A 17,017-nucleotide genomic window follows, 5' to 3' on the forward strand; every position below is an offset into this window, starting at 1 on the left:
AAAATTGAGAACTTTAAAATGTAAATAAGATTAAATTTTAAAAAAAATTTCAATGTACATATAGAATTAGTAAAATCTAAATCTTATTTTACTTATTGTCTGTGTTAGACTGCAGAATATAAAATGAATAGACATAAATGTCATTCTTTCAAACTTTACACAAATATATAATATGTAAAGTTAGTTAAACGTGCGCTTCACTTTTTGATTTGTTTTATTAAAGAAAACATATATTCCGTGAGTATATTTTAATTTGCTTCATCTACTGATGAATTGTTTAACAAACATATATAAGGGTTGCTATATAATGTAATCACTCCTCTCTTGGATTCGAATTTAAATTTCATTTGTTGGAATTTTTTATTTTGTAGGTTTTAAACATATATTTAAATAAGTATAAGTAAATTAACTATTTTATATTTGATTTATATACGGTAGTCTGATTTTATTATTCTGTTAAATAATAAAAAATAAGTCCAAATTTTTTACCGAGTTAGACTTTAATGAGAATAAAACTAAATTATTCTATTTTGTTTGGACTTTTTAGATTTAATAGAACTAATAACTAAATTTAAAGAGAACTCCGGATTTTTATTCTAAAAATACATCTTATTGCCGTTTTAGTTTTTGTTTCTAGAAATTTTAATCCTATATACTATAACAATTCCAGCAGATAGCGGCAAAAATTTTGCGACGGTTTTATAAAACTACTACAAAACGGCAATATACGGCACATATAGTGGCGGTTATTGGTTGGGGATGCAATCAGAACCACATTTAGCGGCGATTTTCACGAACCGCCACTATATTTCAATCAGACTTGCACTTAGCGGCGTCTTTTCGAAAACCGCCACTATATGTACTGTCGAGTGAGTTATTGTTTTACATTTTGCGGTGGTTTTGTTTAAACCGCCGCAAAATACGTATTACCACATATTGCAATGTTTTCTTTAGTAATAACCATCTGGGTATAATCTAGTTAAGTAAACACTACTATCTTAAGCTACATATGTTTAAATCATTGTTACTTAAACTCGTAACATTTTTTCTACATTCGTTTTACGTAAAAAAAATTCACAAGTTAAATAACCTATATATGTTAACTCATGTGAATAAATTAACCAATAAGATTTTCTTGTTTACTTTATTTGCATTTAAATTTGCATTCAAATATGGATGTAAAAGAAGAAAATAAAATCATACTCTGGACTCATTAAAAATCAAACATTTTCTAAAAATAATAATTATAAATATTTTCTATAAAATATTAAAAATAATAATTAAAAATATTTTCTACAAGTCATTAAAAATTCAAAACGTTATAATTTTAAATTATATTTTTTTATTTTAATGATTTGTTGAGCATTTATTAAAATAAAAAATTTACATTTTTTTTAATAACAATCTTAACTTGTATTCTTAGATATAAGAATTCATAATAACTAAATTCAAAATTAATTAATGTTTTATCAAAATTAAATACTAAATAGAATAAAAAATATTTTTATATGAAAACCAATCAATTATCTGTATATTATCGTAGTTAATAGATTCAATAATGCTAACTGACCAACAAATATAATGTTTTTGGCAAATATTTCACTAATTTTAAATATTAAAGACTAAATTCTAAATCTTAATAAATATTTGATGTTTAATAATTTATAAAAAATATTTATAATTATTTTTTTATTTATGATTGAATATAGTCTTTATTGAATTCATTATGGATATTATTAAATGTACTCTTTATTGTATTCTTTATATACGCTTGGATCATATATAAATAGATATAAATTAATTCGATCTACTATGGTCCAAAATTAATTCGAAGCAGATCCATTCGAATTACTACGGACGTCCTAGTGTGCATAATTTGAATCACCCTGATTCGAACTACCCTAAAACTACATGCAAGCATAATTCAAATTAGACAAATTCGAATTACAAGCATTACTACTAATTCGAATAGGACTAATTCGAATTAGTGTTGGTTTGTCTAATTCGAATGAGACTGATTCGAATTACATATGAATGTGCTTTTGGGAGATCCTGGTAATGTTTTTCAATTTCGTAGAATTGTGTAATTTAGTCCTCCATTTGATTTAATTGTGCATTTTACCCAATATATAAATTATACAACAAAAATCTGTGTGGCAATCAAATGTGTTCATGTGATATATATAATTATTAGCGCTAAATACATCGAAGAGACATTTTGCTTGGTGGTATCATGACATTGTTAAAGCTTTTCCTTCTTCGAGGTTCCAAGTTCGAGCCCTGCCTTCTTCGTTTGTGGAAGGCTTTACATAGTTGATATTCTACAGTGATCGTGGGTGGTGGAAGCGCAGGCTTAACGATTGAGTCGGTTGGATCACCGGACGGTCCGGTCCGATTCTAATAACTATGAACGAAAATACTAAAATTTGGCTTTAAACCGCCGCAAAACAAATGTTGTTTTCGTTTATTTGTTATTTAGCGGCGTTGCAAACCGCTGCAAAATTGATAGACGTTTAACGGCGGTTATTCTAGCGGTTAACTAAAACCGCCGCTATCCGTTTAGCCGCGCCCCATCTTCCGGCGTTTTATTAAATCGCCGCGAAATGTTTTGCGGTTCAAAACCGCCGCTAAACGGCTCCAGCAATTGCCGCTAAATGCCGCTTTTGTTGTAGTATGTGTTTCCATTTTTTGGAAGTATTAAAGGAATTGAAATTTTGTATTTTAAGACTAAAATTTTAGTTTATTATTTGGCTATCAAATATAATACCGAGTCTTAGTTCTTGATCTCCAATTTCAGTCTTTGAAAACAAACACTATCTAAAAGAATAAAAACTACTAATTAGATCCTCAATGATAGAAAACATTGTATAAGTTATACTTTTCATCAATTAAAATTACAAAACACAATAAAATTGTCTAGATATCCTGTTATCTACAGTGATATATTTCATTTCTGTCACATTAGCATGCAAAATTTTTGTTTCAAATAAAAGAGGTTCATGATAATTATATGAAAACTCAAAACATGAAGGAGGCATCAAGCAATAGAATCATCACCGCATACTAACGTGACAAAAATAAAATATTTTTACTATAAATAATAAAACACTTAAGCAATTTCGTTTCGTTTTGCACTTTCACTTGACAAAAGGATATAATGTATTTATATCATTTACTTTTTTTTGAAAGTCTAGTTGATATTTTTGTATTCTTTAAACGTTAATTAATTCAAATTCAAAATATTTAGAAATCTAATTGCCACTTTACTTAAAAAATATATTTTTAAATAATTAGTTTAAAATGAGTAAATATTTTTAAAAACTCTTGTTATAGAATTTTCTCACTCTAATAACAACCATCTTATCCAAATCAGAAATATGATATTTGAAAAATAAATTTTTATAATACAATAATATATGTATATAATTTCTGATTAATATATATCTTCACTAGAAGGAATTCGGAATGGAATAAAATCAGATTTTTAGAGTTATATGCTCCATGAATGATCTTCTTGTCGTATTAAACTTGTGGATTTAATTCCTTGGCCTTTTCAATTCATCAAACGTTCGAATTCGGGAACTTCTTTGATCGAGGGTTTCTTTTTAAGATCTCCAAAGGTCGTGTAATGGCGTGATCCAAATTCCAAAAAACAACAAAGACCACACCCTACCTCCTTCAAAGGAAAAAATATAATATAATATAATTATATTTAAATAAATGAAATTGGAAAAAGCAGCCAAATCTTGACGCGTGGATGAATGAGCGAGAGAGTCGGCGGAATCTAAGGACTGTGTTCTAACTTCTAAAAATGTGATTAATTGGTGACTTTTTGTTCCGTTAATGCGTTGGATTACTCCGAACTTTGAGGATTTCCATTAATTTATCTTATCAATTATAAGTTCCATGAGAATGGGATCATAACATTAATTTATTAAAATTATTATATTTAATTTTAATGTACCGTCAATATAAAATAATTTTAAATATATATTTAATTATATAATTTTATATCAATAAAAATAAATAGATTCGAATTTTTTAAAGTTGTATTGTTACTTTAAAAAAAATATATTATTAATCACTATTGAATTAAGATAGTGAGACTCACAGATAATAAATATTATAAATTAAAAGGTGATTAAAGCATTACTTTATCACTTTGCTAACATTATTATTTTAGAGAATCTTTTTTCAAAATAAATATCTTTTAATATTTTATATTAATTATGTAAATAATTATTTAAAAAATAGATATAATTATAAATAATATAAAATATTTTACATTATCAGTATATCAAAATTAAATTTATATAATTATTTGTTTATAAATTTTGAAATAATTTATAACCGATGCTATGATATAATATCAAAATCTTTTTATGAAAAAAAAAATATTCAACTTAATTTTTTAAGATAAATAATTCTATTGGTAAATTTTAACAAACTCTCTTTAAAATAATATGTATCTTGTATGATGTATCAATTTTTAATTCGATGTTATTTTAATATGATAATTAACTATATTTGTAATTTTAGTTATTTTAATTTAATGAGAATTAATATCTTAATTATAATAAAATTATTTTATAATTTAAATTATTATTTGAAATGAATAATTATATGTTTTTTAAAATATTAATAACTAAATTTCTTTTATTTGAAAGTTCACACGGTTTATAATTTGGTAAAAATATATTAAAAAAATAATTTTAGTTTCACAAAATACACATTTTATAGATAGATAAGAAATATTGCATATGTTTAATATATTTTTTTGTTAAGTGACAATAAATAAGTGCTTCAAATGCCGGAAATTCAGAAGTGTTATTTAAAAAAAATTTTGAGGAAAAAAAATTAATTATTAACATTTTAAAAAATTATATAATTATCTATTTTAAATAATAATTTAATTACAAAATAATTTTATTATAATTAAAATATTATTTTTTATTAAATTAAAGTAATTCAAGTTATAAATATAATTAATTATTAAATTAAAATAATATCTAATTAAAAATTAATATATTATAAAAAATAAATTATATATTATTTAAAAAAAATTGGATAGAATTCACCAATTTTATTATAAGTACTTGAAAAAGTTACTTGAGGTATATTATTCTCTTTAATGTATATTGAAGTTAAATATGTAGCATTATTACGTAAAATTCCTTGATTTATTAGGTTGGTAATATTAACATCTTGTTGACTTTCATGCATGGGCCCATCATTAAATATTTTTTATTGAGTAAAAAATATTGTATTTTTTTTAATTAAATAAAATTTAATTTTTTTATTATATTTTATATTAATAATTTAAATGTAAATTTAAATTTAAAATTTAAAATTTAAAATATATATAAAATTTAGAATTTAGAATATTTTATTTTTAAGTTTTTTATTTTTAATAATAAGTTAGTTTTCAGAAAGTACTGTATTTTTTTATTTTTTGTATAGCCTACTAAAATTCGCAGTATAAATCTCATATTTGCAAAAGACATTAATGTCAAATTTTATAAACAATTGTGTTAGGGATATTATAAAATTAAAAAAAAAAAAAACTGAACATTTACAACCCACATAATTTTATTTTTATAGTTCACTAGTAATTATACCTTTATAAAATAAATGCAATGTAATTGGGTCTCTAAAATTGATTACAAGCGAAGGAATACATGTAGGTGTACAGGTTTACCTTTACAAGTGAAGCTTTATATTATGGTAAAAACTCAGGTGAAGTCGACTTCACGTGAAGTCGATTGTACCTGAGTTTTTATCTTATATTATCGCATAAAAGGGGGATTAGAGTGTAATTTACCCCAAAATTATGTCACAAACACAAATCAACAGTATATATCGGTTTATTTATAAATGTTATTAAATATAGTAAAAATTATATTAAAAACTAATAATTCAGTGACAAATTTAAATCTTCGCTAAATATAGCAGCAAAAACATCCTAACAAGTTTACAACAAGTTAACAATAGTTTTACCAACGGTTTTATAACCGTTGCAAAAAATCTAGTCACCGCTAAACCAATCATTAAGCTGTAAAAATAAGCGTCAAAAAAATGTTTTGTTGTAGTGATATATACTTATGTTTTATAATTTTATTTGAATATAGTTTCATACAGTTAGTTAATTGCATTACATTTGCATTAATAGAAGATATTAAATTATGAGAAAAACTCAAAACAATCCCTGACAATTATTTCGAAAGACAACGAGATCTTTGACAAAAAAAAAAAAACTCAACTTGATTCCTGACAATTACCTCGAAAGGACAACGAGGTCCCTGTGCCAAAAAAAGTTAATTTTTTTGGCACAGGGACTAATCAGTCCCAAAAAAAATTAGGGGCCAGATTTGGTTTTTTTTTTTTTTTTATAAAAAAAACCTCGTTATCCTTTCGAGATAATTGTCAGGGGTGGGATATGGTATTCACTCTTAAATTATCATAAAAAATAATTATATTTGTGCCAAAAGTAATTCATATGACATATGTATCACTTTGCTATGAAATTAATGGATTAATATAACATAGAATGAATTTTTAATGGTTATCAATGGGATGGAGATAAATTCCCCCTTCTCGACCTGAAGAAATTCACATAATTAATATTAGTTGAAGATATATGGCTAAGGAAACTTTATATATATATAAAAGAATCTTAGTGCCGGAGTTTGAATAGTACACATTGATATATACAAAATCGGCAGAAAGAGACAGTGTTTTGGATTTAAGAATATTTTGTGCTCTGTTAGTTATTATCTTATCTCAATGTTTTATTCCCAGCTGGAAGAGAAGAAAAAAAAATCGTTTTTTTTTTTAATTTTTTCCCTATACACGAATATTAACTTTGACTTTTTTGGGGTTGCAACGTGAAAAACGTTTCGTATGGAGGTGTACTTAGTTGCTGTCATTGAGTTGGAACTTGGAACTTGGAACTAAACTTTAGACGTATATGTACCAAAAAAATAAAAACAAATTGAATTCTATTATTCTAGTATTATTATATTTTAGAACATTCATTTTCAGTAGTCAAAAAACAAAATAGTGCAACATATCCAAAAAAAAATACAAAATACAAAATGTTCTAGCTAGCATGCATGAGCTAGTTTGAGGAATACTACTATTTCACGTCAATATACAAATAAACCTACCCTAAATTAACCTAATATTTTATATGTATTAAGTTACTTTATAACTTTTATAGTTTGAAGCTCAATACTTAAATTCTTCATGATCAATAATGATAATTTAGTTAAAATAAAAGATATACAACTTTCTCCATCATGTACACTTTTAGAAACCAAAATCTTGATTAGATGTTTAAGGGATCGAATTAACTAATAATTAATTCATACCGTCACATTGCATTACATAATTAGTCATATAATTAATTAGTATAGTAATTGTACAATGCTATATATAATAGGACACACAATTACTTTGAGTTGATCGAATTTTATTTTGTGTATGCAGTAATTCATTGTTCAACACTAAACTCTTAAATATAACGATAAATTAGTCATTGATCTATCGATAACAAAAAAATATATAATAGAACATATTATTTAATTTATGTAGCTGACCCATGGAAGTTGTTATTTATAGTCCCGTTACGTTACTAGTTATAAACTTATAATTAAGGTCATTGTCATGCTTTAACTTATAATTATAAATATATATGTATATTTATAAAGTTGAGGGTGGACTTTACTTGTACTTGCGAGGCGTGTTCACCATTAAGTCTACTAGTCTAGTATCTATGGGTATGTAGATACAAAATGTTCTCTTTGCATATCAAGAAACTCTGATTAGTAAATTAGGATAAGGGTCTTCTTCTGGTGTAGTAGAAGCTAGCAGATAAAACATCTATATATGTGTGTGTGTTGACAAAGTCATTTTTTGACATTTGTATAAAACCATGGAATAATACCTGAATCTCCATTAGTGGCACATTATGAATTTTGCAAATGTGGCCTAAAGTTGTATGTAAATTACCATTCATATATATTAATCCATTGATGTGTTGATGAGTGCATGTATCTACATATTTAATAAATTATGATTATTATTAATTTTCTTATGAAATTTTTACAAAACCCTTTTTGATGATTTGCATCGTCTCATGCAATAATTTTGAAATTTTATCATTCAAAAATACAAAATTTTTTATTATTGTTAAATAATAAATTTATATATTTTCATTATATTCTTTGAAAGTTATATGATCATTAGTAATTGATGAATACAATAACAACTACTCTATATGAGAATAAATATCTCTTTAAAGGTCAATATCAAATCTAATGATATCTTAAAATAATAACATTTTATATTCAAGTGATTTAATCAATCAAATACAATTAAATTTTTTAAATTCACGTACTTCTTCTTCTTTAAATTTACGCAGGCACATTCTTCTTTATTATTGATACTACGTTTTCTTCTTCTTTTTCTTTTTTATTGTTTTTTTTGTTACCATCATCACCAACACCACCTCCTTCTCCCCCTCTTTCTCCTTCTTTTCTCATTAGAATTTATTCTCCTCCTTCCTTTTCATCATTCTCCTCCATTATCATCATCATCATGCATGATCATCATCGTTATCATTATTGTCGTTTTCTTCTAATACATATCGTCGTTATCATTATCGTCATTATTATTATCGTTATCGTCGAATTTTCGCCATATTTAATGACATTGTCTGATCCAAAATTGATTTGATAATGTTCTTGTTCAAAATTGACTTGGTTTGTACTTGTTTTGAAACGAATTTGTTTGTGTATCGTCATCATTAAATAATTTCGATTAATTTGAAATTTAATTTTCGGTTCATTCTGAATGTAAATAAGGTGTACTTCTGAACATTCAATTTTATTTGTGTGCTTGTTTTTGAATGCAATCATTAACTAATTTCAATTCATTCTGGATTTAAATAAAGTGCACTTGATCTGTGTTTGTTTTGAAACGAATTTGTTTGTGTATCGTTATTATTAAGTAATTCCGATTCATTTGGGATTTAATTTTCGGTTCATTTTTTATGTAAATAAGGTGCACTTCTGATGATTATGTTTTCGAACTAAGTTTATATGTCTCACAGTCATTATATAATTTCGGTTCATTTTTTAGTGAATTAATGTGTGTTTGGTCTCGTTATTCTGCACAATTCAAAACTTTTCCTCCTCACCTCCTTCCTCTTTTGAAAGGAATAAAACCAAAAAAAAAATAGAAGAAAAAAAAAAGAAACAAGAATAAAAAACTCCTCAAAACTCCTCATCATGTTCTTCTTCTTTATTCTTCTTGTCTTGTTCATCTTCTCCTTCTTATTTTTTCTTCTCATAATTCTTCTTATTTTACCCTCTTAACAATAATAAAAACATGAAAAAATTAAACAAAGAAAAAGAAACTAATAATGCTGCAAATTTACTTAATGGATTTGGATGTGTTTTTATTCATGATTCAATTTTGTCTGTGTGCTTGATTTCGAACGCAATCATTAAGTAATTTCGGTTCATTCTGGATTCAAATAAGGTGCACTTGTTTTGAAACGAGTTTGTTTGCATAGCGTCATCATTAAGTAATTTTGGTTCATTCGAAATTTAATTTTCGGCTCATTTTGGATGTAAATAAGGTGCACTTCTGATAATTATGTTTTTGAATTGAGTTTATATGTTACAATCATTGTATAATTTCAGTTTATTTCTGAGTGAATTAATGTGTATTTGGACTTGTTATTATGCATAATTCAAAACTCTTCCTCCTCACTTTCTACTGCTTCTTCTTTTTCTTCTTTTTCATTTTTTCCTTTTTTATCTTCTTCTTATTTTATTTTGTTATAATTTTTCTTGTTTCACTCTTTTGAGAGGAATAAAAATAAGAAAAAGAGAGAAAAATAAAACAAAGAAGAAGAAAAATACATAATACTGCAAAAATCACTAAGAAGAGGAGGAGAAAAAAAAAATACAGCAACAATAGTAGCAACAAAAAAATGATGATGAGAAAAAAATACGTAAAGAAGAAAAAAAAAAGGAGAAGGAAGAGGAGGAAGAGAAAGAGGAACTTGAAGAAGAAGAAGAAGACGATGAGATAATAACGTAAAGTTCTGCGTGTAAATGTAAATGACTTGGTCGAAAGAATGACGTGAGTGTATAATTATTAATCACACTTTTTTTTTAATAAAAATAATTTTTATTAGTGTTGGGTTTACTTAATTGAACTTTGAACTTAGATGACAAAAATATTTAAATGCATAACAAATCTGATCTTAAAACACCACACATGTATGATTATGATTTAAGAAGCAGAACGATATTATTATTGGAAAAATAATATTTATACCATTTTTTGTGTACACTCATTTTTATTTCTCTTTCAAATATTATATTTTTATAAGATAAAAAGAATTTTTATTTGCTCTCCGTCCTTATTACTAACCAAAAGAATAAAAATATACACATACACAGTGGATATAATATTCCGATTTTTTTTTACCATGTCTACAGTTTATCTGTCTGATACAATTATAAAAATTAAATTTCAATTTTTATCTTTTATATATCTTTTAAATAAATTCACAATAAATACTTTAAACACCAGAGAATTATTTTCCATGATATTTTTCTTAGCTTGTAATTAAGTACATATATGAAATTTACACACGTTAGAAAATAAGGGAAGTTATTTGATTAGTAAAAATATGAAGAATTTAATAACTTAAAGTCAATATACATAAGAGTTATATACCATATTATTACCATCACCACTCACATTTCTATCATTTTTACTTTAAGCAGTGCTTACATTTGTTTTCACTTTAGAAGAACTTTTATGTCGTCTGAAGAAAATTAGTTTTCTGTTCCAAATGATTCTCATAGAAAAGAGCGCTATATAAATCTACATATAATAATGACCTAAGATAAAGATAGATCAAAGGGAGAGATTTGCGATGGCAAATTAACATGTCAGCAGACAATAGCTTATTAATTGCACATGAATTTTGTTATCATGATTTATAGATTGAATATAGGTAGAAATTCAAGTGCAGTCGATTTTACGTAAAGTTGATAACTGAAAGTCATTAGATAATTTGACTGATTTGATTAAATTTTTATGTAACGGCTCTCAACTATTAATTTTACGTGAAAATCGACTGCACCTGAATTTCTACCTTAAAAATATCATACCTAACTTGAAATAAAAGAAATAAATGAAAAATAAGCCATCATGATGGAACACACATAATACAGAAATTCAGAAAATGTTGTGAACACGTGCAACATTAATTTCGAAGCGCATTATTGAAAGGATTGTATATGTCATTGTACATTGATCCTATACCAAACAAATACCATTACTCTAGTTTAGTATAATTTAAACTATTTTCTTATGCTATTTTTAAAAAATAGACTGAAACTGAGAAATAAAAATTAGAAGATAAAAAATTAAGAAATTAAAACTAAATTAAATATTTATATTATATTTAATATAAAATATATTAAATTAAATTATATTAAATATCATATTTAATTTAAAATAAATATAAAAATTAAAAAATAAATTAAAAAATTAAAAAATTAAATATTTTTTTTAAAAAAAATATTATTAAAATTTTAAATTTAAATTCTAAAAATTTTATTTTTTTGGTCTTATTTTTTTGAAGAACCAAAAAAATTATAATTTTATATTTTAAAATTAAAATTTTAATTTTATTTTTTAATTATTAAGAACAATATTAAATTTCACTCTCTCAATTTTAGATTTAATATAAAAGAAGAGATAATGACCAACCTCCACGCTTGCTATGTCAGTTCATCAAGTACTTCTAAAGAATGTCACACACATCCCACAATGGATGTGGCCGCCCTCAATTTATATTTAAAATATGATGAAAATTCGAGTACAGTTGACTTCACGTGAAGTTGATAGTTAAAAGCTGTTAGATAATTTGACTAATTTAACTAAATTTATCTAATAACTTTCAGCTATCAATTTTATATGAAGTCGACCGCACCTGAATTTCTACCTTAAAATATATGTTATTTTTATTTTTTACATTAAAAAATTGATAATAAAAAAGAAAAGATAAAACAAATATTTTTTATATCATAAAAATATATACAAAGAAGTGTATATAAAAATAGTATAAATGTCATTTTTTATTCCCCTACACAGTCTTCTTTCTTTAATTATTTCATTTGATATAAAATCATTTATGTATTTTTTTATTTGGCAATATTTGAATCTTTTAAAAATAACATTTATAGTATATAGTCTTAGATTTTATATATATGGTTGGCAAAAATAGTTATTAGAATTCGATTTAATTTTTATATTATTGTATGAAAAATAAATTTTATTTTATTTTTTTAAAATATTAATATGATATTATTTATCAATAGTATTATGAAATTATTCATTTTAAAAATTTAAATTAAAAAAATATTAATAATATATTTTTAATAAATAACTTCTTAATTCTTTTAGTACTTTTGAAAATATACAACTACAAATTTAATCATATAAGCATTCTTGTGATATATGAACTGGTTTTTTTAATAGCACGTTTAAGTTTTTAGACCATTTCTAATAGGGAACTCATTTTAATTTTTATTTATGGTCCACTTGTCATAAAAAGTAACTTCACATCAGCTTTTGTGTCATAAACAGTAAATAAGAACTCAAAGTATATCTTTCTTAAGGAACTAACTTTAGTCCTTATTGTGACTCTACTTAATTAATTAATTAAAATTAATATAGTTACTATTTTTGTAATAATATTATTAAAATTTATAAATTCAAAAATAAATTGAATATTTTTTTTAAATTAATGGTATAGTACAAAATTTTTATCTCCTAATTGAGATAATTAATATAAATTATTAATTGAATAAATATATAAATATTTAATATAATTAATTATTATAATTATTAATAAATTAAATATAATGTAATTATTTAATGTAATTATTTAATTAATTATTATTTAAATGATTTTATTAGATAATTAATATAAATTAAATTAAATAAAAATATAATTATTTATTTTTATAATAATTTGCCACGTGATAAGTTATTATTGGATGATGAAAGTCCCTGCTTAGAAGAACTCCATTCTCTTAAAAATCACGCAGAAATTCTTTTTTTTCTAGATTTATATTTTGGCCATTGAAGATGCTTTTAAGTAGAAGTACCAAAATACTAACATACATGAGTTTATTTAGAAAATTAAAGAGATACACACAAATTAATTAAACAACAACCATGTGAGATATATAAAAAAAAAAATTAACTACTACATTCGTCTTCATATTAAAATACGAAATATATATTAAAGGTACAATTTTTTTTTATTATTATAAGTTCTTGGAGAACCCCACGTTCTTTGTTCACTATGAAAAAACGCGCATGCCTAAGCCCCTCTCAATGATTTATATTTTCCAACTCCTACCTACACATCACTATCACCATTAATTAATAGACCCTAAATTAATCACACTTAGTACCAATCAATGATTAGACTTAGACCCTTTCTCGTTACAAGTTTAATACAAGTCTAAAAGATCATTAATGGTTTATATTATTAGTATTATTCTAAATTATCATGACCATGAAATATGGTCCCATATATTAGTTGTCACGTTTACATTTTCTTGGCCCCTCAGTAGACTCCCCTGAGTTCAGTTACAGAGAACTCGGACTTATATATATATATACCAAGGACAATAATTACTATTTAAATATTAATAGATATTTTTATTATTTAAACAAATAAAGTCAATGCTATCAATAACATATTTCTTGAGATTTGGGTATAAAATGTGCTTATGGTTCATAACTTCTCATCAATTTTCAGTGCCATTAGACCAATTTTTAACCCAAAAAATCCCTCCCTATTATATAGAATAATAGAATATGGAATTTCTAGGAGCATTCTCTAATAATATAGAATTGGATTGCTTCAAAATGTTTTCAACTGAAAAAGAGCATGATTTCACTTACACTACTACTACTTCACAATTATTTCTAGATCAACGTTCATCACTTCTTGTAGGAGAAGATGATGAATTGAACTTTGGATTAGTACAATCCACAATTTCCTCCAATCTTATTAGTGATGAAAATGAGCATTATTTGTTTCATTCTTTAGATGCTAATCCCAACACAAAAATGTTGCATTATAAGTCACAAGAAGAGAGTAGTTACAATAGCAGCAATTTGAGTGGTGGTGACACTAATTTCTTCAATGCCAACATGGATCTTACAACAAACTACTACTATTCTAGTAATTACCATGATGATCATGTGCTAGCAAATGATGTTTCTATATCCATGGAGTTATGTATGGAGGAGAAGAATCTTGCATGTTTTGCTCCATCAATGGAAGACAATGATGATCATGGATTATTGGAGAATTATGATCATTATCAATGTCATCAAATGGAAAATGTTGATGTTGTGCAGCTCAAGAGGAAGATTGTTGAAGTACCAGAATTGGATGTGTCTGCTGATGAAAACAATACAAGTAACGGATATAAGAATCAAAAGAAAAAAATTTTCGTCGCGAAAGATGTAAGTTTTATTTATTTAGTCTTTTTCGTCTTACAAAAATACAAATAAATAATTTTCGTCTGCTGGCATCTGTTGATTTGACTGAATATGTATTATTCAGTCAAATTGACAATTATCAGTAGACGGTAGAATAATTCGTGATAATTCAAAAAAGTTTGTAATATTTTATTTCGCATTCAGGAGCAAGATTGCATGAAAAATGAAAAGTCTAGGAAGAGAAAAGTTGTTAGAAATGGGAATGAAGGAGAAGAGAGAAATAATAATGTAGGGTTAGATGGACAGAGCTCAAGTAGTAACATTAACATATGTGAGGATGACAATGCTTCTGAAGAAAACAATGGAGGGGTAACTTCGGTATCTCACTCAAATGGGAAAACAAGAACCATTAGAGGAACAGCAGCAGATCCCCAGAGTCTCTATGCAAGGGTAATTTAAATAATTATTTCTAAATTGAAATGCACATTAATTAATTTTATATTAATAATTTATTCTCTTTCATATCTTTTATTTGTTACTTGCTATTATTATTAATTTTTTTTATTCAATTTTGGTTATTACAATTCTATAATATAAATTTAGAGAAAAACTCAAAACAGTACTGACAATTATTTCGAAAGACAACGAGGTCCTTGACAAAAAGAACTCAACCCGGTCCTTGACAATTATCTCGAAAGGACAACGAGGCCCCTGTGCCAAAAAAAAGTCAATATTGTTTTTTTTTTTTTGCACAGGAACTAATCCGTTCCAAAAAAAATATCAGGGGCCGGATTGTGTGTTTTTTTTTTCTTGAGGGCCTCGTTGTCCTTTCGAAGTAATTGTCAGGAATCCGATGGAATATTCTCTCTATAATTTATATACAGTAGTTAACCCTCTTTTTGATGAAATATTGCAGAAAAGAAGAGAAAGGATAAATGCGCGATTAAGAATTTTGCAGAGTCTTGTTCCAAATGGAACAAAGGTAAATTTTGTGAAGGACAATTGTTGTTTGAAAAAAAAAAAAGACTTTTTATCGGGTAATAAGATAGAATTTAAATTTTAATGCACTTTCGTACGTCTAATTATGTAATGTTATATTAGTAAAAATAACAATCTTTCTGTATGAATAGTCATATAAAAAAATGGATATGATTACAGGATAATGTAAAACGCTTTACACTGTTAGTACGATTAATGATAATATTTTTGACATCATAATAATTTCACTAACATAAGTTTATGGTAATTTTTTTTACGCAGGTTGATATAAGTACAATGCTTGAAGAGGCAGTTAATTACGTAAAATTTTTGCAGCTCCAAATCAAGGTACTAAATAAAGATACATATATAATAAAACATAGATCAAGTAATTATGTTTACATAATCAAATGAAACACAATATATATCTGAAAAAAGAACTTGCGTGATTGTTTTGCAGCTTTTAAGCTCTGATGATCTATGGATGTATGCTCCTCTTGCTTATAATGGACTTGACATTGGACTCAAACTCAATAACCTCAAGAATTTTTCACCATCACCATGATATTAAAAAATAATTGCATAGAAAACTATATAGAAAAATTGAGCAATATATATATATATGTATGTATGTGTTACAAATTTAATTTGTTATTGTTAACTACTTTAATTTGAATAAAATAGCAATTTTGATGCTCAAAGAGTGTCATTGCATTTTCATTAATCTCGTGCCATCACGTTGTTGCAAAAAGCATAATTAATGAAATCAAATTCTAAATTACTTCGGAAAATTATCTATCAAGTTAGAGTCTTCATACATGATAACTTGTTAAGTAGGTAATTAAGGTCGCATATTTAATATAGATAGCGATTGACTTACATACATGGTCTCTACAAACTTTTATTTTTTTTTCATTTTTAAATTTAATAAATATATTAAAAACCAATTTAAATATAAACACATTATCTAAATTTAAACTCGATTTAACGGTTAAATGAATATATGCACTGACTAATTTATAGAAATAATTTTGTGTATATGCGAAAATAATTTTCTCCTTTTTTTTTTTCATGTTTGCTGTTTTGTTTCAAACAAGATCTCTCTCTCTTAATCTTAACCCTATTTTAGCCATTTTACTCTCGGCAAAGAGAAATCATAAACTTAAATACCAACTTTAACTTTTTTTTCACATAAAAAGGATCCCAAAAATCCAACAATATTATTCTAATTCTAATGATTTCCATGAAATTCTATTATTCTAGCCATGTTTTATTAGGGCACCATGCAAGCGTAGCATGAAAATATGAAGGTCAACTTACTACTAAGCTTGAATGTAGAGCCTTCACACACAACGATTACAGTGTATTACTGTCGATATGCATATCCATCGTTATAAGCTAAAAATAATAAGAATAAAGAATATATCTCCATATAGTGCAATTGAAATATTAAAAATTATTTTAGTGTATGCAATTATCTCAT

The 17,017-nt window shown here is 25.2% G+C and overlaps 1 protein-coding gene across 1 annotated transcript; it reads left to right on the top strand.

The window, feature by feature from the left end:
- The first annotated feature begins 13,923 nt into the window (after positions 1-13,923).
- LOC107648570 (uncharacterized) lies at positions 13,924-16,099 on the top strand. Its single transcript, XM_016352384.3, has 5 exons — positions 13,924-14,580; positions 14,761-15,006; positions 15,473-15,538; positions 15,817-15,882; positions 15,995-16,099. Exons 1-5 carry the CDS (start codon positions 13,924-13,926, stop codon positions 16,097-16,099), a joined length of 1,140 nt encoding a protein of 379 aa, XP_016207870.2.
- Positions 16,100-17,017: the final 918 nt, after the last annotated feature.

This window comes from Arachis ipaensis, chromosome B6 (genome assembly GCF_059453495.1).
Source record: "Arachis ipaensis isolate K30076 ecotype BB chromosome B6, ASM5945349v1, whole genome shotgun sequence".
NCBI classification, from domain to species: domain Eukaryota; kingdom Viridiplantae; phylum Streptophyta; class Magnoliopsida; order Fabales; family Fabaceae; genus Arachis; species Arachis ipaensis.